This window comes from Magnolia sinica, chromosome 2, assembly GCF_029962835.1.
Source record: "Magnolia sinica isolate HGM2019 chromosome 2, MsV1, whole genome shotgun sequence".
Classification (NCBI taxonomy): Eukaryota; Viridiplantae; Streptophyta; class Magnoliopsida; order Magnoliales; family Magnoliaceae; genus Magnolia; species Magnolia sinica.
Genome location: NC_080574.1, coordinates 3,424,983 through 3,449,000, shown reverse-complemented (window position 1 = coordinate 3,449,000; position 24,018 = coordinate 3,424,983). Strand labels below are relative to the sequence as shown.

General features: G+C 42.4%; 1 protein-coding gene across 3 annotated transcripts; it reads right to left on the bottom strand.

Annotated features, from left to right (window-relative positions):
* Positions 1–1,088: 1,088 nt before the first annotated feature.
* On the bottom strand, positions 1,089–16,602 carry LOC131232032 (beta-xylosidase/alpha-L-arabinofuranosidase 2). 3 transcript variants are annotated; one of them, XM_058228411.1, is made up of 7 exons: positions 15,973–16,602; positions 13,204–13,491; positions 11,788–11,957; positions 9,220–9,317; positions 5,570–5,920; positions 2,750–3,166; positions 1,089–1,871 (listed from the first exon to the last, which is right to left on the bottom strand). In XM_058228411.1, the coding sequence occupies exons 1-7, from the start codon at positions 16,396–16,398 to the stop codon at positions 1,300–1,302; spliced, it is 2,322 nt and encodes a 773-aa protein (XP_058084394.1). In that variant the 5' UTR covers positions 16,399–16,602; the 3' UTR covers positions 1,089–1,299. The 3 variants fall into 3 exon arrangements, with proteins under 3 accessions (XP_058084394.1, XP_058084396.1, XP_058084395.1); XM_058228413.1 differs by lacking the exon at positions 15,973–16,602 and adding an exon at positions 15,427–15,863; XM_058228412.1 differs by lacking the exon at positions 15,973–16,602 and adding an exon at positions 14,473–15,340.
* Between the last annotated feature and the right edge of the window lie 7,416 nt (positions 16,603–24,018).

Sequence of the window (24,018 nt, the reverse complement as noted above, 5' to 3'; positions counted from 1 at the left end):
GACCAAGCCAGCGAAGTCTCAGACACTTGCAATAACACTGGGAATGGAGTAAAAGAGTTCAAGACCATGATTTTAAGACTCGCAGAATCGGACTCACTCGTCAGGTCCTGAGTGAAGTGATGACTCACCCGATTCTAGAGTTGACTCTTGAGTCAGGCTGAGTTGGGCTTATTTTCACCACTGATTTGTGGTGCCAAGACGGATGGGCCTTGACTGAGCCCGAGTTTACTCAGATGTGTCGCATCTGACTTGGGTGAGTCGCCAAACCATGGTTAAAAGACAGCAGGACGTTTTTACCTAATTTCACTAACCGTAACTAAACAGACAGATATCTCTAAAATGTAGTGGGCTGGCAAATGGCCTGGGACCCAACACCTCAAGGGTCCAGCCCGTTTTGGACTGAGTCTTGGGGCGAGGTAAGTAACCCAGACGGCTCAACCCGTTTAACTTTGGTTCTCAGAGCTGTTTGTTGGTTTGCACGTTCGGAGGTGTTCCTAATCCCTAGTTTAAGGGCTGGGCTGGATCTGGGCCAACCGACAGTCCATGGGCAGTAACGAGCATGCAACGAGCCTGGCAGGACCATTTACCACCCTACGAATTTGGATGGTATGCCTGGTTGCACGCATTGGAAAAACATGGGCGGAAATCCTCTGCAACACCTGTTGCATGCGGTGGGTAAAGCACTCAAGCTCTTCAGGCCCACTACAGTGTCCGTGGGATATACTGATTTTCACCATACGTCCCAAAAATCAGCCAGATCTAAAGCTTGGGTGGGCCATGAAATGGGGCCTTTAATCAATACTTCCCATGTGCCAATGATCAATCAACAGCTCTGGTGGGCCGCTCTAAAATCCGATTTATAGTTATTTTCTTCCAACTGCTGATCCAATCTTTTCTTCACCATTGAAAAGCAGGGGATAGAGCGGTTGGTTATGAATGCGTGGTTGGTCTGATTTTCATGCTATGGCTCATCCAAGAGGTGGTCCACTAAATCAAGTGGTCCCGCTCCATTGTGAAAGGGCACCAGTCGGCAGTTTGTGATGTTGATGGACACTGGAGTATCCTATCCTATCCTTTAAAATGGAAAATGAGACCAAACCCAAAACAATTCTTTCATTGAATCTCAAATTTTCGATTCAAATCGCAACAGCCACTGAAACAATTGAAAAGATTGTTACACCTTTTCTCTTACAAGCTTTCCCTGAAAGCACTTTTTCTTCCAATGAAAGCCTATTTATTTCCAACAATCTCAATAGGTGTGGCCCACTTCATTTCCCATCACCTCGAGGGGGACCCACTTCAGATCCTCACACTCAAGGAATGCTTCAAGCTCCCCACATGAAGAACATGAAAACCAAGTGCCACTTTCCGGCTCCCGAGCTCATCAACCACACTCAAATCCTTACAAACATCCACCTGGAGCTTCACCAGCTGTTCCGTTTGGGATCCCAAAAACACCTTCTCAAACCCAAGCAAATGCTTTTGGGGGGAATTGTGGACAGATGGGGGTGTAGAAAACAGGAAAATGGTGTGACTTCCATCCATCTTCCCAGCATTTCTGACCCTTAGATGAATCTCAAATGCAAGGTTTTCACAGCTACTTTGGAAAACTTCAACGGACTTGCAGCTCTGAGAGTGGCATACATGCCCTTCTTCTAGTGGGATCGAGACTCGCTTAGGTGCTTGTACTAGATGATGGTTGAACTGAGTGTAGCTCAGGCCATCACCGAACGTGTAGATAGTATCACCCGTGTAGAAACGGTATGTGCGGCCTGGGTAACCGGTGGCTGGATCTGGTCTCATGTTCATGTTCGTCATCGGGACCTTGTCGGCAAATGATTGCGGGTACCATGTCACGGGGAGCCTTCCACCTGAGGAACATGAAAAATGGTGAGTCGGGCTCTTAGAGCCATAGTTTGCAAACCCCGATTGAAATCGTGACTCGGCCAGAGAGACCTGAGTTAACCAGCTGGTCATAAATACTTGTCTGATTGTATAATCTTCTTCTCCTCCTCATGTGATTGTGGCCTATACGTGATGTTATTGCAGAATCCATACCGTGCATGTGGTGTGCTTCCTCATGGGAACCATAAATCCTAAGAATAATCCCTATCAAAAATTCAGGTGGGACACAATACAGGGAGCAATGCACAATGACCCTCAATTGATTATATTCACTTGTTGTGGACCACCTAAATTCTGGAATTGAGTGAGTTTCAGCGTCTCCACTTATCCTGGTGGGGCGCATCTGTTGACTGTGTTGGATGACACATGCATAACAAGGTGGATACCACATTCCATCTGGATTTTTTTTTTTTTGTGGGGGGACCCATCCCCAATGTCCCCCATTTTTCCACTTGGTGTGGCCCAACTGAGTTATAGATCAGGCTAACATTGTCAGGCACATCAAATGAACAGCTTGGATGGAACTCATACACCATGGTGGGCCCCACACAACTCCAACATAAGGCAAGTAATTAGAATATATATGTTGGAACGCATGTAATCGTCCCCATGACTTTCAGGCCGGGGCACTTACATCGAACTTGCAGATCAAGAAAATTGGCGATTTTTGCTCATCTCCACATTTGTACAAGTGGGGTCCACATCCCATGTTTGGGATCCCGACTATTCATCTGATGGGCCCCACCATGGTCATTTGAAGAATAAAAGCAGGCATTTGATGAGGACCCAAGTCTTAAAATTCGGTGTATAATTACTGGGTATGTACAATGCGTCGAGAACTTACTTGGATTGAACCGACCGAAAATCACATCAGCGATTGCAGCCCCTCCAGCTTCGCCGGGGTACCCCACCCAAAGAATGCTCCTGATCCGATCATCGGCCTTGGCGAACGATATGTCCATAGGCCCACCAGACATGATCACCAGAATCACAGGTCCCTTGGATACATTTGCGACCTCAGTTATAAGAAGCTCTTGCTGTCCCGGCAGATGAAGGTCGATCCTATCGCGGCTCTCCGCTTCCACCGACTGATCGGCCCCCACGATCAAGACCGTCGCATCGGCCATAGACGCTGACTTCTTCGCATCATCTAATTGAAGGCTAGACCCGGCACATCCAACGTTGAGGCAGCCGGGTTGATAGAGCGTCGAAACCGACGCTGCTAGCCCTTGCAGAGGAGTAGTATATTTGCATGGAATCCCTGTAGACATAAACAAAGGCCATTAGGTGCTTTTAGTTGGCTAAAATCGTGGCCCGCCTCTGATATCCAAGCTATTCATCAGGCCAGCCCTATGCATATGTTTTGAGCCGCATATTTAAGAAGAATGTGGACTGTTGGTCAATTTCTTCTTAACTATCCATCTTTTCCTAGCAAATGAGCAGACGGATCTAATTCACGGATGGAAATGCATATAAATGGGACCCGCGCGCTAATAAAGAACTCCCATCTCACGGAGGATATAATGTATGGTAATAGACTCATTAAGGGAATGTTTTATGCACATGCTTCATATCTTTCAAATGCATTATATGTTCAATCATTCATATTCACTTCATGTGCTACATTTGCCCCCATCAATCTCTAAGCATTTTACATGTGTCATCCGTATCAATGTACATGTGGACCCCGATTGCCTCTTACCCGACGGGTCTCCTGCTGGAACGGGCAGGAGCTTTGAGTAGCCACCGTGATGTATGGGTCTTATACTTTCCTATAATTTTAGAGTATGAGATCAAAAATGAGGTAGATCCAATGCTCATACTTGAAACTTTTCTAGAGTATTTTCCACCCAACCTATTTGTAAAGTTACATAGACCTGGATGAAGAGAAATCACAAATATCAGCTCCATCCAAAACTCCTGTGGCCCCCAAGAAGTTTTCAATGGTAAGAATTTAATCCCCATTATGTAGTCCACTTGAGCCTTGGATTTACTTCATTTTTGGGTTTATATCATAAAATGATACGAAAAAATGGATGGACGGTGTGGATAAGACCCATACATCACGGTGGCCACCCAAAGCTCCTGCTAGTAGAGATAGGTAGAATCCAACCCGATCCAAACCGAAGGCCGGGATCGGGTCAGATCTAGTAGGCCCACTCATATGTGACCGTATATCGAGTCAAATTCAGATCAGTGGCCAATTCAGACCAATCCGATCTGCACAATATTCGTTCAACACTGTTTCTTGTAATATTGTCCACTTGAGATTGGGATATACCTCATTTTTGGTTTAATACCATAAAATGATATATATAAAAAAATAGATGGACGACATGGATGAAATAAATACATCATGGTGGGGGTACACAGAGCACCAACTACCATGATGGCGGGGAAGTAGCCAACGTCTCCTCTCAGCTGGCACCTCGAGCATCGAATCAGGACCATGACATTGTCACACTGGTGTATCGACTGATGGGCAGGTGTACCATGCACCGGTTGGTGTATTGACGTTAGCAAGTTCTATGGGTCCCATCATGAGGTATGTGATATATCCAAACCGTCCATCCATTTGGTGGTCTGCTCTTAAGGCTTGAGCCAAAAAATAAGACGGATCTAAAGATCAAGTGGACCACACTGCAAAAAGCAGTGGGGGGTTGAACGTTTACCATTGAAACTCTTTTAGGGCTCACAGAAGTTTCGGATCAATATGAAATTTATTTTTCCTCTTCATTCATGTAGTTGTGACCTTATTAACAGATTGGATGGAAAATAAATGTTATGGTGTGCCCTATGAATTTTTTAACGGTGAAAATCATTATCCTTGGTGTGGTCTCTTTGAGCTTTGTATATGATTCATTTTTTCCCTAATGCTCTAAAATGATCTCGAAAAATGGATGAATGGTATGGATATAATAAATACATCACCGTGGGGCCATGTTACTTTGTTCTCCTTTGAACCATTCGTACAACTCGAAGCGTCGGCAGCATCTTTGCACGACAAGCATCAACACAAGTTTGACCCAATCCGAACAAAGGCCAACTCGATCCGACTCGGTATCTCTGACCAAGTCAGACTCGGTTGGGGTCAGTCCGGTCAAGATCCGGTTCGAATCGAGTTAAGCCTGCTGGACTCGGTCCCGAGTTGGATCAAGTTCGGATTAGAGTTTTGATAGTACCAGATCGAGCCGAGTTGGACCTAACTCGGTCTGACTCAACTCGATGCCCAACTCTACCTGCCGGTTCCCAGCTAGAGACGGGCAGAGTGGGACGCAATCGTCCTGTACATGTGTGCTAGTGGCACCATCTTAAGCTTCCCACACATGCCATGACTCAACCTTACTCTCCATTCCAAGTATTTGACAAATAGAAAATGTTACAAGACAGCATAGCCTAGATGGACTGTGTGGATTACAACTTTGCTTGCATGCAAACAGCCCTCGAGCATGGCAATCCTTTTGGGTCCTTACTCTTGCTCTATGGTGGTAGACTCTCAAAAGTTTCAACACCCGGTCAAGGGTTCGAGTAGCCACAGGTGGTGTAATTCCGCTACGGCGTTAGTGTGTGCGTGTGAAAAAAAAAAAAAAGGAAGAAGAAGAAGAAGCATGACGATCCTGGTAAGCAAAGTTGTTCGATGAAAGAAATAAAACGCTGGAAATACCTTCATAATTCCCAATCATCGTTTTAGTGACGTTGGCATTTGGTCCGATAACAGCTACAGTCTTTATTGCAGTGGTCGACAAGGGCAATGATCCATCGGTGTTTTTGAGCAGTACAATGCCTTGCCTCGCAGCTTCGCGGGCTAGTTCTTGGTTTTGCTCAGTGCAAACGTCCTTGGGACCAAGCTTTCCATAAGGCTGCTTGCTGGGATCACCCTCGAAGAAGCCGAGCCGCATTAGAACGGCAAAATTATTAGTGATCGCTTTGTCGATGGCAGACTCAATCAAATTCCCGCCTTTCACCGCCGCTTCTGTATGTTGGCTAAGGAACGATCCGCAGTTGAGATCAAGTCCTGTGAAAATTCAGAAAATCCGGATACATGGTTAGGTAAGTTGTTTTCTGTTAAGCCATCTCTGTGGATGGTCCATGGAATATGGAATTGATCAATGGAAGTTTGCCCATCCATCGCACATATTTACATAACAGATGTTCTTAAGCGTTGGACTAATACCGTGTGATCGGATGACTGAGATAAATATGAGTGGTACTATTTTAGGCCATGATCTATCAATCTAGATGTGACTGATTAGATGAACATGACCCTATGTTTGCAAGGCACACGTTTGAGAGATCTGAGCTGATAATCAGTAATCAGGCAGAACACACCATGGATATGACCATAGCCAAGAATCAGGTCAGTTGGACAGTCCTCACCATTGGGTTTGAGCAACTAGATAAACGATTAAAAGAAGCTGACCCACCATCCGCTTCAAATCCACGCGAAGGCGAGGATCGTCCAGTAGTCCTGATCTTGCATGTGGTCACACCTATGGTGGGGTCCAACCAATAGATGCATGGATCTTTCACACGTGCACCACATTTACACGTGCATGATGCGTGTAAGATAGTTTGGCTAGCTTGGAAGGCAAAAGTAACTTAGCAAATTAAAATTATTTATAACTATCAGTGAAACATTCTTGCTTTTTAACTCTTTTACTTTTCTACTCTCTCTCATCATTCTGCATAACGAGCAGTCTTTATTAAAGGTGGCGCCGCATAATGGACGGCCCACCTCAAAGGTGGGGCCCACACGATACACAGTCCATAACAAAAATAGGCTCCACGTGATGGGCACTGGGCATTAAAGATGAAAACCACATGAAGAATAATTAATATTGACAGTGGGTCCACATGATGGATGACCCGCATCAGGTGGGCCCACATAATAGGTAGTCCACATCAAAGGTCAGTCCTGCATGACGAATGACCCACATTAAAGGTGGGTCTATATGATAGACAGTCCACATCAAAGGTGGGTCCACAAGATGGACGGTGGACATTGAAGGCGGGCCCATGACCCACATCAAGGTCAGCCCCACACAATGGACAGTCCGCATCAAAAGGTCTGCCCCCCATGTTTAATGGCCCACATCCAAGGTGGACCCTGATGATGGATGACCCACATCAAAGGTGGGCTCTACATGATAGGTGGTGGATATTGAAGGTGGGCTCCGCATGATGGGTGGTGGATATTGAAGGTGGGCTCGGCATGAGGATAATTCACATCAAAGGTCAACTCTTGATGATGAATGGTCCACATCCAAGGTAGGGCCCACATAATGGACAATTGACATCCAATGTCCAATATGATGGACAGTCCACATCCATTGTGGGTAGGGGTGTACATCGAGTCGAACCGAGTCAAGTTGGCTTCAGCTCGACTTGGCTTGCCACTGGCTAACCTTAGTTCGAACTCGACTCAGTCCTCAAGCCTGACTGGCCAGCTCGGCTTAGTTCAGTCAGCAGCTCGGGCCGAGTTCGAGCCAAGATCGAGTCGAGTTCGCCATTGAGGCATTTCCACAAACACCTGGACTGCACCTTCAAAATACCTCTGTATGTGAAACAGAAGCAATGGTTTTACAGGTATTTTATCAAACACCTTCTAAACAACATAAAAACCAAGAAAACCCAAGAAAAAAAGGGTATTTGTTTCATGTACATACCTTCCTTGCCACCGGCCACACTTCGTTGAGTCATTTTATCAAACACTTGGTGAGCAACATCAATGGCAAAGCAACCGAGTCACCAAACTGGTTCGATTCGAGCTGGATTCGATCCGAGTTGAGTCGTGCTGGGGCCTACTCGAACTCAACTCGAAATAATTTTCGAGCTCAAAAGATTTCAAAAAAAATCAGTTCAACTCGGTTCGAACTCAGCTTCGAATCGAGCTAGCTCGGTTCAGGTACACCCCTAATTGTGGGCCGTACATAATGGATAGCCCACATTAAAGGTGGACCTCACAATGTGAATGGTCCACATTAAAAGTAGGTTCCACATAGCCCACATTAAAGGTGGACCTCACAATGTGAATGGTCCACATTAAAAGTAGGTTCCACATGAGGATAGTTCACATTGAAGATGGGGCCAAAGCGGGCCTAACATAACCAGCAGTCTACATGAAATGTTGGTCCCATACGACGGCGGAGAGTGGATAAAACAAAACGAAAGCAGTAAGTATTTATGTGATGTTTTATGTTGTTTGTCAGACATCGAACTTAATAAGTAGACAGCAAGATAAGCTGCTTGGGTATGAGTAGCTCATGAAAAATAATTTAACTGAGATCGATTCCCGAGACAGGAATTTCCATGGGTAACCACGTGTGCGTTTTCTACCATTTCTTGAGTGGTGGCGGCTCATCCTCCATACCTGTGGGCATACACGTACATCAATCCGGACCACTGACGCCAGAGCATGGACAAGAAATAAACTGATCGCATTATCTTAACCAACTGACATCAGCCAATGAATTTAGTCCACTGATGAGCATCAACTGGATGATCACCATTCTCTTGATCAGATATGCCCCACCTGCAATGCCGCCCAGGGTTTGGATATATGATTTGACATGCATGTATGCCATTTATGCCGGGATGTATGGTCCGATCAATATTCAGGCTTTCCTCTGGCTAATGTGATTTAGTGAAATATGTTGTTCCAGTTCTCGCATATAGGCCGTTGGTTTGATTCCTCTTAATTTCTATTTCTTTGTGCATGTGCGGCCCATTTGATCAACGGATGGATTAAGCACGTTCATTGTCGTGGGAAACATGGAGCTAATCAGTTTCTGGGTGGGGCCCAGGTCTAACCAATCTTTTTTGGGTACATGCTTGGGCCTTCTGAACTAGGCCCATGTGGGTTTTGTGGAGTACGCGCTCTGGGGTCTTATAGAGTCGGGCTGGGCCAAGCTTAGCTTGCCCGAGTCCAGCCCATTGCCACCAAACCATGTATTTAGTTGTTGAGTCCTCACCACTACAGCATTGGTGGACACGGCACATACTGGTCTAGCCCTTCCCCAGTAAGTCTATTAATGAGCCGTTATTGGGCCAAGACCAGTCGAAACAAGCAGTCCCGAGCTCAGCGATTTATCCACACCCCATAGATCGAGCCCAGCCACTCACTTTTGTGCAAGATATGGGCTGTTTGAGAAGTTGGTCCAATCCTACATGATCTATGAAAAAAGCCCTTCAAATCCTAAATGGTCTTAAATTTTAGGCTCGGGCCTAGTATTCCAGCCCCAAGCCCGACAGAATAGCCGGACCCATTGACAGCTGGCTACAGAACTAAAATACCAAAAGCTGTAATGCACGCACCTGCCAAGATAGACTTTGCCGCAGCTTCCTCTGGAGTTTTTGTGTAGTGCTGGTCGTTGTAAAGCACTTGTACCGAATCACAGTCCGAAACTATGTATCTGCAACGCACCATACAATTAAATAAATATCCAGGTACCTAAATTTCAAATTAAGCAACAGCAACTGACATCTTTACCCCATCCTCATTGATAGATACACCCCATCCCTTTCACTTTTTATAATACGATAGTACAATCAAGTGCAAAGTGCCCATGCGCACCTTTTTTTGATGGGTCCATGTAAGCCGTTGACCAAACAAGAAAAGTTCCCATATGTGGTCCCCACTGATAGTGCAAGGTGGAATGATTGCCATTCGATCATGATCCAGCGGGAATCAGATAGTGGGGCCCACCATCTACTTGGTGCAGCTGCCAGACTGGTGGGCTACTTCTTTTTGGTTGTCTGATCATGACAATTACACCTAATATTACAATCGGTACCTAATACCGTTGACGAGAATGCTCCTCTCAAATGGGCTGGGCGCGGGCCAAGCAAAATCAATATTTCAAATAAGCCCAGCCCCACCCAGTCTGAATGGTTCGAATTCGAGACGAAGCAAGAACCAAAAACTCTGCTAAACTAGCCTGCGAGTTCGCCACATCCTGTTTTATGTGGTAGGGCTGGCTCGAATCAAAGTGCCTTCCCGGTGTTGAGCAATGTCATTAACCTAGGGGCTCCAGCCATTGCTTATGTACATCATTTGCTACGACATTAGCATAGCCAGCAAAACGAAGAATAACGAAACGACGTTGTTGCATCCCTTACCATTTACATTACATTACCGTGAAGCAGACTCACACCATAACGAACCTTTAGGTTGGAATGGGCTAGGCAAAGTCAATATTTTTAATGGGTCAGACCTAACCAGTTCAAAATTCAGGCCTACGGGACCCAAACAGCATATTCAAAGGGCTACAATAAGGTGCTAAACACAAGACAGCGAAAAGCAACTCATCCTGAGTGGATCAAAATCATGGGGTGATTGGAGGTGGGCCCCGCGGCTCGTGCAGGATCATGTCTCATTCGAAGATTAGATCGCTAGCCGTTACTAGCTTTGCGGACGGTTTGCCCAAATCGGTTAAATTGCCAGTCCAGAACTTTTTTACTATTGAAATGCAAAAATCATTTCATAAAGAATGGGACTAGACATGTGATGCGTATCAACATCCCTTGAAATTAAGGTTTCCATCGAATGAATATCCACAGCCAACACATGAGAGAAATGACCCAGGTCAAGAATCCAACTTGGATTCTGTTGGATCCAAGCTGGCCTTCTGGATCTTTAGGTGGACCCATGCCCTGGCCTGGAACAATTAGTCATCAGATCTAGTAGTCATGCCCATGCCCCAATCCACCTGGGTTCAGTCCGTAGTTACATTCTACGATTGCCAAAAGGCAGTTCATCAAGACAAACCATTTAGGGAGCCGCACTGTGACCAGTTGGATGATCCTAGCCACTGTTCTCTTGCTAAATGTCGATCAGTCACCTTTTGGTTGAAGGCCACCAATTAAGCAGCTCTGGATCATTCTACGATGGGCTTTTTGCAGCAAGCACCATGAAATGAAATGGACAGTCCATATCCACTCTTCTTCTTCCCTGTACATTGGAAGTTCAATTCCACACAGGCGACTATTGTATCAGTGCCGCTTATTTTAGTACATCTCTTTCATCTTGACCATGACAAGTCTACTCAATACTACAATCAGCCATCAATTAAGTGGGCCAGAAAGTCAAGGCCACAATCAGCCGTAGATGTGCGTGTACCCACTCTGGGCAGGACCTCAAAAAGAAACCTGGGCTAGTGCCTAGCCCATTTAATGATGGGCCATCCAATTCTCCCACACAAGCCTTGGGTCTTTAATAGAGGCCCTTTGCCAGTCCAACAGACGAGTATTCCAAGTTGAGGTTCATTCTCTTCAGCTTCAGTGGGCCCGCACCATGGACTTCCATGTCCAAGCACAAGGTGGACATCCTCACGGACACCACATAGGGAATGACGTACAATCAAGCCCACAGACTATATATCCACTTGGTGAGGCCCACCTAAAGTTTGGAATGTTTTTGGGTTCCTGTGGACTCACCTGATGGATGGATCGGATGAAATATACACAACACGACGGACCATACACTCCATCTGGAAGTATCTATGGTGGGTTCCCCCTTCCTAATGTCTCCCATTCTTCATCTTTGCCGTGGCCCACCCAAGTTATGGATCAGGCTGGATTTTGGGATCCAGGCCTAACATTGAGCTGCCCGTCTAATGGGCGGGTTGGATGGTTCTTACACAATATGGTGGACACCACGTTCCATCTGGAAGTTTCTATGGTGGGTAGACCAATCTCCAATGTCCTCCATTATTCCCCAAGTTATGGATTGGGGGGGTGCATCTAATAGACGGATGAGATGGCACTCACACATCAAGGTGTACTCCACACGGCTCAGACATAAACCATCATTCTAGGTTAGGCAAGCGATCCAGAGAAATAGATGGCCCAGAGAGAGAGAGAGAGAGAGAGAGAGAGAGAGACCCATTGAGTTTCCATTCGCCTCTGATGGTCCCAGCCAAGAGGTCGGGGTCTGCACATGTGGGAATGCCATTGACTTGGTTGTAAGAGCACATGACACTCGCAACGTTCCCATCTATCACACAGCTCTTGAATGGAGGCTGAAATGTATCATCCATGTCTTGTTTTGTGACCTGCCAAACACAGCCCCATCCACATTACAACATGAAGAAAAAGGTACTAGTCACATGAACCCATTTTCAAAAACATTAAAGAGGAATTATCCTACTACACCCACTTAACCTAATTGTCGGTGCCCACTTAAAATTCCACACATCTTCATCAGCTAATCATCAATACACGGGAACCACCACATGTAATGAAACCATACTTTCAAAAGTGAACTACTCCAATTGACTCCAACTCTTTACTTTTGCTCCACTTCATTTTTAATAATTATAAATAATTTAAACAGTCATGTGTGTGTGGAGGGCGTGTAATCAAACAAATGATATTTAGCTTGTTGATTACAGTGTTGCTGGTTCTGCTTGAGGTCTTGGGTTTTCAATTCTTACTCTTTTTTTAAAAAATCTACTCAAGCGACTCACTTCATGTCATGTTCAGTCAACTCAACTGACTCAGTGAGTCGTGCTGAGTCATGCTTACACCCAAGTTTCAAAATGATTTGGCTTGAAAGTTTGCTGAGTAGAGTCAACTCAGACGAGTTTCGATTTGAGTTAACCAGTTTTAGAACTATGTCTGAAACCAATCAATTTAGGTGCTCACCGACATCGCATGAGGCCTACTTAGATTAATTTGGAAGTTTAGGACATGCATTCACACCTGGTCACTGCTCATTTTTGTAAAAAAATTCATATTTAACTTCTACATTTTATGGGTCCTGACTCTTGCTCTGGTGGTTGACTCTCAGGAGTTTCAACACCGGGTCAAGGGTTCGAGTACCCATACGTGGTGAAATTCCACTATGGTGTGAGTGTGTGTGAGGTGTGTATGCGTGCATAAATAATAATAATAATAATTTTTTTAAAAAAAAAAAAAAAAAAACTTCTACATTTTATGCTTTCTTGAACTAACCTAGTAAACTAATAATATATCCTCTGATCATAGAGGAGTATTTGTGTGAGATGTCCTGGCTGTTCATCAGATGGCCCCACCATCTGTCTCTTGGCCCAGAAATCAGGCTGGTCTGGTCAGTGGTCATCCAATGGGGTAAAGCCCACATGTGTGCAATGAGTGTAGACCAACTTTTCATTTTATTTGGTCCACTTGCAACTGGACCAGCCTGACATTTGCTACAGCACATTCATGTTGGGGACCACAAGATGAACAGCCTGGACAACAGCTCCTTTTGATATAGCCATCACACCTCCCTTTGATACATCTAAAATCTCAACAACATTTCACACAGATTTAAATTACCTTGGCATTGAAGTGGTATCGATCAACGCCTTTCCAGGCGTCCACATCGTAGGCTGTATAGTGCTTACAGCAAGCAGCAACCTTGAGCCGATTCGCATCGCCACCATCTGTTTGTTGCAGGCCTCGAACATACCCAGTTGCATATTTGCTAGAAAGCAAAGGGTCTTCTCCTGGTGTCTCTTGCCCTCTCCCCCATCTCGGGTCCCGAAATATATTGACGTTTGGACTCCAATATGTCAACCCCGCCAAACCCACATTGTACATTGCTCTGGCTTCTGTCGATACCACCTGCAACAACATCTTACACTTAATTCATCTTTCAATAAAACCCAATAGCTCTGCAGCTGTGTCTTGACTGCAACTCAACCCGGAGATAGTGTTGGTCTTTCAACCTCCGAGTTAATTCGGACTGATTCAACAAACTCGATACTTGACTTGGTATTGGTCTTCTAGCATTTATATACATGTTATCGTGGCGCTTTAGTTTTTAGAATTCGTACCTTGACTCAGATATCGGTCTTTCACCTTCTGAGTTCAACTCGAACGAGTCAATGAAACTCACTAATTTTATGAAAATGTTAATAAAAACGACTGAGACACAAATAGGAGTCTGTTCCAACTGAGTTGACTCGGTCGAGTCATGAGGGCACTCCACATTTCTTGATCCTTTTGGGTGGAAAAGAGTCCTCTAAGTAGAAGAACTTGGTTTTGGACTTAACAAAGTCATCCGAGTTGACTCATCTATGCAACTAGGTGTGTTTTTCAGTCCCAATTCCTGCCTTTTTAAATATTGCCCAGCTTTCAGACCACAGATCAGGGGGTTTTCTATGTTTCAAATGACCATTCAAGTGAAATCTGCAAGTAAATTTTGGTATATAAATGTGGCACATTCAATACTCTGCATCGTATCTATCGGTCCACAAGATTCATTTTAACTAGGTTGTTGTTGGCTTATGAAGGTGATAAATTCCACATTTATAAGCCAAGGACGATGATGGGGTCCATCCAAACACTCCATAATGTAGCAATCTGTGATGACAGGATGTCAACTTCAGAAGAGCGAAATGAAATCTGTAATTCAGTGTCTCGATGGATCCAATGTGGCATATATATATATATATATATCCACACCTACCTGAACATGGGCGCGCGCACACTCACACACACACAAAGATTAAAAAACTTGAAAATTCCAATCAACACAACTAAATTCGTAAATTATTTTCATGGCTGTAATCATAAAATTAGCACCCGAAAGTCAAAACTCACACAGGGCACCATCCTCATCTGCTGTGCTACCCTCAAACTGGGCACATGGAATGATAGTTCATGATCTGAGCCATTCACTGGGTGGGTCCCACAGTAAATGCATCACTTTTCTAAATCTCACAGATTGGACCATCAATACGACGGTTAGTATCCATCAATCAGTGACACTTTTCTAGCAAGGTGAATCCATACGTTCAGTTAAAAATCACACCGGCCACAATGTGAAGAAAAAAGAAAGAAAGAAACAGTGATCTTTTCTGTTTCTATGGGGACTTCAATCAATAAAGCCCAACAAAGTTATATTCTTACTCGAAAATGCAAAAACATCCAGAAAATGAAAATTTGAAGCCTGTGAGGGTGGGAGATTTTTAAAAAGCACGATCAGATGGCACATGGAAGTCCTATTTTTACTATCAAGGAATCACACTTTCCATCTATTTATAACATCAAATTCCCTGATCAGATGAAAAGCAAATAAACAAAAATGCTGATCAGACTAAAGAGAATGGGATTCGGAATCCTACCGCTGCTACCTGTGCCAATGTGTTTGGTACCATGGCTCAAAAATCAGCCCAACTGTTCAGGTGGGCCGCGTGTGGATCTTCTGTTGATTTCATTACCATTCCTTTTTTAGGCATGTATGGCCCATCTGATGGCTTGACCAGCCTATTCTTGGCATGGTGGGCCCTACCTGGTGAACAATCCAGATCTTTTTGGGTAATCGCAAGCTACATTTGAATAACTGAGAGGACTGGGATTAGAAATGACACTTCTCCAGACTAACCGAGCAATTTTCTGATTAAAACAGAACAGAATCATTTAAAACCAACAAAAACGAATAAGTGCAACGAAACCAGCCATCAGTATAAAGAAAGGAAGGGAAAGAAGAAAATTCATGAACCAAAAACCATTGAATTTCAATTATCGAGCTCCCATCACAAAATTCTCACTCACATTCAGTAGTCATCTGAGTACCACCCACATTTTTCTCTGGCTGCTGAAATAGGGGGGCATTGGCCTCATTGCCATTCCAAGGTTTTCGGCCATTGCCTGCTGCCAATGGGGTGGCCAGTAGCAGTGATCGTTGATCATTTAGCCCTTCCGAAATTCAAATCTCAACTAATTCCCATCAACCACAACACAAAAGCAATTAAGAAGGAAATTCATTGAATTCAATACTCATCTACTAGAACATGTTCAGCCCAACATAAGAATGCAAAATTCTCCCTTTTGATCATGAAAACCACATTCATTTGCAAATCAATCCGTAAAATCCAAAGAGGATTCAAACCAATCTCTGAAATTCATAGCACAACCAAAACCATCAATCAACATATTAAAAAACCATTCTTTCTGATTAGAACACCATTATTCGACGGTAACAGAAAATAAAAACTCTAGAATTCAAATCAAAATCAAACCAACAATCAACAACCAAAAAAAAAAAAAAACATTTTTCTCTGAAAACCGACTCTTTTGCGGAAAATGAAAAGAACTCACCTTGCCAATGGCCTCAAACAGGGAGGTATTGAAAGAAGCTGCAGTCAAAATGACCTGAGGAAAGCTTGTAGCTCCAGGAACAACACTAGTGAAACGCGTTCCGGGCCCAACATTAGAAACTCCATGTAAGGCTTCAGACCACCACTCGTAGCTAGGAATCCCAAGCCTACCAACAGCTCCTGCTTTATCCACCAAAAACCCAATCTTCTCCTGCAATGTGAGCCTCTTCACTAAATCAGCTACCCTATCTCCAATCTCCATTGAAGAATCGCAAAACCCAAAGTTACCCAAGTCAGGATTCTTCGCAACATCACACGCAAACACAGGAGATTGGGCTGAAATCCCTCTAGAACCCAAGAAAATGAAAAGAAGCCTCAGAAACAGTGGGAAAACAGAGCAGTTTCTCCTGTTTCTGATACAGCCCATGGGTTCTAGAGGTGGAGAGCTCCAATGGAGGACGTGGATATTGATTATTTTGATTTTATAGTGCTGTAAAGATGCTCTTTTTTTGCAACCCGTGAGCGAAAGATGGCTGCAAGTCCATTGAGGAGCGAGAAAGAGAGGAATAAAAAGAGGAATCCGACGAAATCCGACTGGTGGGAAGTTGGTTTTATAGGGTCCGTGAAGAGCTCGGAATGAGAGAGCGAGAGAGTCTTTCGAGATATATTTACGCGTTGGCGTCTCTGTTAGGATATTTTCCACAGCTACTCACGTGAATAATCGGACGGTGGCTTCGGCTTGGCTAGTGGTAAGTGGGACCCAGTGGAGTATGTGTAGGTCTGTATTGAGCCGAGCTTAAGAGGTAGCTGAGACGGTTTTCTTTGGCTTGGCTTGGCTTTTGGGCCTTGCTTGAGTCTCGATAATTAGGAGCTCCGCTAAGCGCACACGAGTGCAACAAAGCTCGTGGACACGCCACACATGTGCCAGCATGGCACATAGGTGCGACATCCAATCCATCCATCAGGTTGGTAGACCTTCTACATATCTTCCCATATATAAATCTTGTCCACTCGGTATGCCGGCCTTAATATTGGAAACAGATGGATGGATTAGAAAACTTCAACCAAGTTTTTCAGAGACTTAATTTTTCTTTTTTATTTATTTTTTTCGCATCTGACCACTGGATCAACCCAATTATTGGATTCGGTCATCAGTGCAGCCATGCCTTTGTGATGGATGGATTGGATCTCGGATCTATCATGCCATGCTTGCACATGTGTGACGTGTACATGACCTTTATTGCACACGCGTGTGCTCTAGGCGAAGCTTTTTGTCCCTGCGTGTCGTCCACGATCCGTTTCGGAACTGATCATCTACAGGCAACGGTACCACAAGCTGTGGTACCGTAACCATCTTTCTTGCCAATAGGCCACTTCTGTACGAAATCAATACCCTGAAAGCGATATTCTCCGCTATGAAGATCAACATTGTAAAAAAGGTCAGGCCGATACGATTGCTAGGTGGACCACACCTTATGATGAGCGAGACTCCATTGATTCCCAATGTGTGGCCCACACCCAAGCCTACAGATTTTATAGTTCTGATATCCGGAAGCGGATTGGCTGATGTGCTTACCGGACGCGGATTAGATACTGACATGTTGGGTAGCGAGTCCGCTACTGAAGTGACGTCACCAAGTTCCGTAGGCCCCACTATGATGTATGTGTTGTATTCACACCGTCCATTCATTTTAAGATATAATCTCAGGGCATGAGCAAAAGAATGATGCAGATAAAAATCTTTAGTGGACCCATCAAAGAAAACAGTGAGGAGAGTGATTTCCACAGTTGAAACTATCCTGAGGCCCACCCTAATGTTTATTTGAGATCTAACCTGTTCAAAAGTTAAAAAAGCAATTAAGTAAGGGAAAACACAAATATCAACTTCGTCTAAAACTTTCATTGCCTTTAGACGTTTTTAATGGCCGGCGCCACTGTCCCCGCTGTTTTCTATGCTGGGGTTCACTGGAGCTTTGGATTTAACTCATTATCTGGATATTGACCTAAATTGATCTCTCCAAATGGATTGAGGGTGTGGATACAAAACATACATCATGGTGGGGCCCACGGAACTTGGTGACGTCACTTCAGTGGCGAGTCTCGCTACACAACCTGTCAGTAGCTAATCCGCGCCCGTGCTTACGTCACCAAGCTCTGTGGGTCCCACCATGAGGTATGTGTTATATCCATACCTTCCGTCCATTCGGCAAGCTAGTTTTGTAAGTATTGGGCCCAAATATAAGACGGATCCAAAGATCAAGTGGTCCGTATGCAAAAAGTAGTGGGTATTGAACGTCTGTAAATGAAAGCCTTTTGCGGTCACAGAAGTTTTGGATTAATATTATATTTGTTTTTTCTTTTCATGAATGTCTGTGTAACTTTATGAACGTATTGGATGGAAAATAAATATTATGTAATTTAAGAGTGAGAATCGTTCTCTCGGTAATATTTGTGGTGCGGTCAATTTGAGCTTTAGATACCAATCATTTTTTACGTCATGCTCTAAAATGATCTCGCCCAATGTATGGACGGTGTAATAAATACATCATTCGCCCAATGTATGAACGGTGTAATAAATACATCATTGACCGGACTATATAACTTGGATCTCCTTTGAACCGCTGGTACGGTTCAGACCTCGAGCAGGTCATCTCACGACACGTACACACATCAGCAAGGTCGGTGGTGTGAGCCAATCCATGGATTGGCTACTCCCCTGGCTGATGTTCGGTGCTCTGTGGGCCCCGCAATAATTTATTTGTTTCATCTCTTCCTTTCATCTATTTTTAAAGATCCTTTTAGGGCTTGATCCCAAATATTAGAGGGATATAAATCTCAAGTAGGCCACACTACAGAAAAACAATAGCGATTGGATATCCACCATTAAAATCCTCCCAAGGTCCACTGTACTGTTTATTTGACATCCAATCTTTTGAATAGGTCATACAGACCCAGACGAAGGGAAAAAGCAAAGATCATATTGATCCAAAACTTTTTTGGCCCTCAAAAAGTTTTTAATGGTCGAAATTCATTCAACATTGTTTCATGTAATGTGTTCCAATTGAAATTGGGATATACCTCATTTTTGGTCTCATGTCGTAAAATGATCTAAAAAAATAGATCGACAGCATGGATGAAACATATACATCATGGTGGGGCCAACAGAGCACCGACCATCAGCCATTGGCTGGTGGCAGGGGGAGTAGCATCCGTTTCCTTTAAAGCGGGCATAGGTTGAGTACTTAGATCCACCTGGACATAGCTGGAGACGGACATAGCCAGATACGGACGGTCCTATCAGGATTCTTCAGTGGCTTACCATGGCATATATGTTTTATCAGTGTCGTTCATCCATATTGAGAGATATGCATGAACTTATGATGGAGGCAAATTGAAGAATCTAAGTACACCACACCACGTGAAAGCCTACCAGAGAAGTTTTCGATCGAGTAGATATTTACGTTTTCTTCCCTTCGTACAACTCAGAGTAACCTTAGGTTGATGGCAAAGTGGGCTCCAAGAAGTTTTGGAATGTAGGATTTCAATCCCCACCACTTCCAGGGTAGTCTACTTGAGTTTTTTCTATGAATTTTGGTTGGACTTATGTTGTAAAATGATTTGTGTGAATAAAACATATATATTACAGTGGGCCGCAAAAAGCCCCTAACATGACCCAATCCATGCCCGTTTCAGGAAGCGTGTTAAATGCCCAACGTCTTATGGAGTCCACCACAATGTGAAAGTAAAATACGCTTGTCCATAAGGTGAGAACCATTATTTGACATGTACACACAAAAGATGGGCACTATTAAAAGCTAATATACACAACACCTATAGGAGTTTTATCAAATTGCTCAGCCCGCATGAGTTTTGTATGGGGTCAATTTTATCTTACCGTAGGTACATTTACAATTTCATGGAGAAATGTCATAGCAACACTTTTCGAAACATTATTTTCTACATTAGAGGGTAGTATTTATCTTTTTATAAGATGAAAATGTCCATAATTACTGTTTTCAATTTTCTATGCACCTGCACTTTATTTTATTATTATTCTCTGACAAATTCTTTAGTAGAAACTCACACCTTAGAAAAATAAGTTATTCTTTTTTTATCTATTATATTGAACTAGGCTTATTAAGGAAGAAAATTAGATGAAAAATTACAAATATTTCACTTTTAAAATATATTTTTTTATTTTTTATTTTTGAAAAAAACTTTGCTTAAAATACCCTCTTATCAAGAAATAGATAGAAGGAAAGAAAAAGAAAATAGATTTTAAAAAAAAAAAAAAACTCCAATTTTAAAAGATATGTTTTTTTTTTTTTATTTCTATAAAAATTATGCTCATATAGGTATGCTTAGGAGGAAACTGATAAAAGAAGATACGAGATATCAAAAACTTCACTTTTATAAAATAAGTTCTTATCTTTCTTGAAAAGGTTATATTTAAATCGATAATTTACCAAGACTTAAATTTTGAGCCTATTTTTAAAATATCAAACAGTGTTTAAATGAAATGATTTCAAAATTGTTATGGGTAAAAATGGATTAGCCTAAGGAAACCGGCATAGGAGAATAACAACCATAGGAAAGTTGTATAACTGAGCACGACTTCCATGAACGGTTCAACGACCAAGCCACAAGTAGAGAATCCTGTCAACCTCAAGTTATCGTTGTCATGACTAACGAGTTACTGTAAGGGTTAATTTGATTTCAGCTGAACACTTAACTCTGGAAAGCTGACATCAGGACGACATCAAACCTTAGACCTACAACTTAGCCTCAGCTGGTCGAGCTTGGCTATTTACTACAGTCTTCTCAAGTCCCGACCACTTAACCTTATTTCTAAAGTCATTCTGAGATATCTGTTGAGGATCTCGAAAAATAGCAACAACTAACACTTTCCAAATAAGAAAATTTTCTATCCATGGAACTCACCACAGGGCTATAAATGGACTCTCAATCTACAGAAAGAAGTATGCATTAAAACCCTAACACATATAGACCCAGATTCCCTGTCTAACTTTGGCATCGGAGGGTCTCTGCCTTAGCCAGGGTCCCCATAGTCGTTTTACTTGTGCAGGGACTCGGAAGCCTAGTTAGGACGACTATAAAACTACATCAACAAAAATCATTTGAAAGTTTGTCGAATTATTTTTTCCTATGAGCCGAAGATCGTTTCGATCTGACCTGTAATAAGACAACTATAAGCATTTTAATGAGACCACATGATGCATTATTCAAGTCGAGATTATTGTTTTAAGCCAATTTTTGAAAGGTCAAATGAGATCATTCTAAAGTCATTTAAAAGATCGTTAAATTATCTTCCCAACAAGTATAAGATCACCCTAATTCGGCCTCAATGAGTCATTTATGATGGTTTTCGTGGGACTACTTGATGTATAGTTCAAATCGTGTTCTAGGCAGTATCCAAATCACAATTAGTACTTTGGTCTCCTTTTTGAAAGGTCAAATAATCTTTAAATGAGTTGATTTTAAAGTCATCTAATAGTTCATTGAATTATTTTTCCAACAAATATAAGATCACCATAATTCAATATATAAGGAGTGAGTTATGATCATTTTCGTGTGGACCATGCAATGCATCGTCCAAACTGCAATTAATGTTTTGTCCAAATTATAATATAAAATTTGGGCCCAAATTGACATGTTAAACGGTCTTTAAATGAATAATTCTAAAGCTTTTTAAAAGTTCATCAAATTATTTTTCCAACAAGCTTGAGATCACTCAAATCCAACTTATAAAAAGTGAGTTATACTTGTTTTCACGAGACCGTGTGATGTATAGCACAAACCACGATTGTTGTTCCATCCAAATTGTAATCTTAATTTTGGGCTCACTTTGGAAGAGTTCGATAATCTCTATAAGAATTGATTTAAAAGTTATTTGAAAGTTTATCCAATTATCTTTCCAAATCCCTTCATCGAGGAGGTTTCAAATCTAAGATGAAAGCATGGATTACATCTAAAACTCTTCCAAGAGTTGCATGTGTAACATGTGTATCATTAAGCTATTAATTTATTGGTCACATGACCCACTAATGATATCCCGAAACAATCAAATGATCAATTGCATTACTATAATTACTTTAATACAATGATTTGCGCCATCCAAACCTTGTCTGTGTAAATCAACGGTTAAAATCGTTGGTTAGTGATTCATATGTTATCTTGTTCTTGTGGCTCATCCAAGACTTCGAATTTCATAATTTTTGGCCAAAGTGTATATTTCAACGGCCTTATTACAGACATTGTGTCAAACGTTATATACATACATTAATTAAATATATTAAAGTTGATTTAGTAATTAAATTCAAACTCCTGTAAATATAGTATGCATTACTACTTTTAAATCAAATGAAGACACTAAGCTATGTCTGCATTTATAAAACAATACCCAGCATTACCTTATTTATGTAGGCCTTTTTTTACGTCAACAAGGCATCTCAGTGGGGTTACTTTTAAATAGAAATGCTCAAGTGCTTTCACAGCACCAAGCATTCTAACATTTAGACAGTCCAATCCACTGATCCAGACTGTTCATTATGTCCACTCTAGGGTTTCAGGGGCTTCCTTTCAAACATCAAATCAATCTGCTAATATTAACCATTTGATCAACCTCCTTTAATATGGACGGTCAAAATTGTATACAAAAAGTAGGCCCACTCAACAATTTGGCCCATCTATATGTTAGGGGCCATAATTGACTGCTTATGATTCTAAAGAGTAAGTTTTTTAGGCAACTGTACCCATACCATCCATGGGTTGGAAAATAATGGCTATAGAAAATAAATCAAACTTAAGGATATGGAATGGATCAACCCATTTGTGAGATTTCTGCATAACAATCCATGATTGGGTTGTCCAAGTAAACCAATGCAACTAAGAGCAGACCAGGAGCACTATAACTTCTTCTTTTTTTTTAAAAAAAAAAAAAAAGGAGAGCACTAGTAGTAGTACATATTCATAACTATGCAAACCTTTAATCAATTAATGGGTGGCCTCTGGATTGATCATAGCTTAAAAGGATGACCTGGATGTTGCTTTGGCCCACGAAGAGGTGGGCCTGTGATTGGCGAGATGAGTATGAAAACGTGTCGATAATAAAATAGTAATGGATTCACTTCACCACCAAAGAGCGAAATTCATCCAACCGTACGCAGTTGATCAAACCTTTAAAACATTTGGATTGGTCTGATTTTTGGTCTAATGTTGATTGATTGGATAGCTCAATTTGATTAACATGTTTCACCAATTGTGTTGCCGTGGGGCAATGTTTTTTTTCTTTTTTCTTTTTTTTTTCAGTAATCCACCGTTCTGGTTACATTGCAACGTTTCTTATAAATAATTCTATATCCAACAATGCTTCTTCAGCTACGTTTGTAGAATATATAAGTCTATTCAACAGTTATCACTGTGGGACCCACTGTGAGGTAGGTCCCACATTGACTTTATCCATAAGGTGCATCCTTTCAAGCTCCCCCGGCATTCCAAAACTCGAGCCGATCATCTAAAACACAACTGAGTCACGACTCACGCCGCAGGATATAGCTACGAATGAGGAAGCCCACCATTAAAACCTTTCAGATTGCGTGTGGGGCCTGCCGTACTTTGTATATACCATCCAAATTATTCATGATGAATGCGCACCTACTAAATTGCCTGTTGCAAAAATCACAGCGTCAGACGATCCACACTGTCAATTACTGGCCATCAAATGGATGGTTTAAAAGAATACCCACCATTAAAATGTCATAGTTTTGATGGTTTGATTGATTTATATTTATGGCTGCTGCTATTTCGGAAAGAGAACGATCACCTACAGACTGCTATGCATTTTGTGCCTGAAATGGTGCACTGCATGGCTCTTGTAGGTGATCAGTTTCTTTCAGGATAAAAAAAGGGATCACGATGGAAAGCAGACCGCACAGCTACTTTTCAAAGGCCACGTTCACATCGTTGGATGCAATGCATATAGAGATCCATACCATTCATAAGGTAGTGTACAATGTGAATATGCGCC

Bases quoted from the DNA above. Each gene is read 5' to 3' on its own strand.
- LOC131232032 (XM_058228411.1), bottom strand. From the start codon at position 16,398: ATGGGCTGTATCAGAAACAGGAGAAACTGCTCTGTTTTCCCACTGTTT. The intron at 11,958-13,203 runs GTAATTTAAATC...TGTGTTTGGCAG, and splicing joins GATACCACTTCAATGCCAAG to GTCACAAAACAAGACATGGA. The intron at 9,318-11,787 runs GTCTCTCTCTCT...GGTGCGTTGCAG, and splicing joins GGCGAATGGAAACTCAATGG to ATACATAGTTTCGGACTGTG.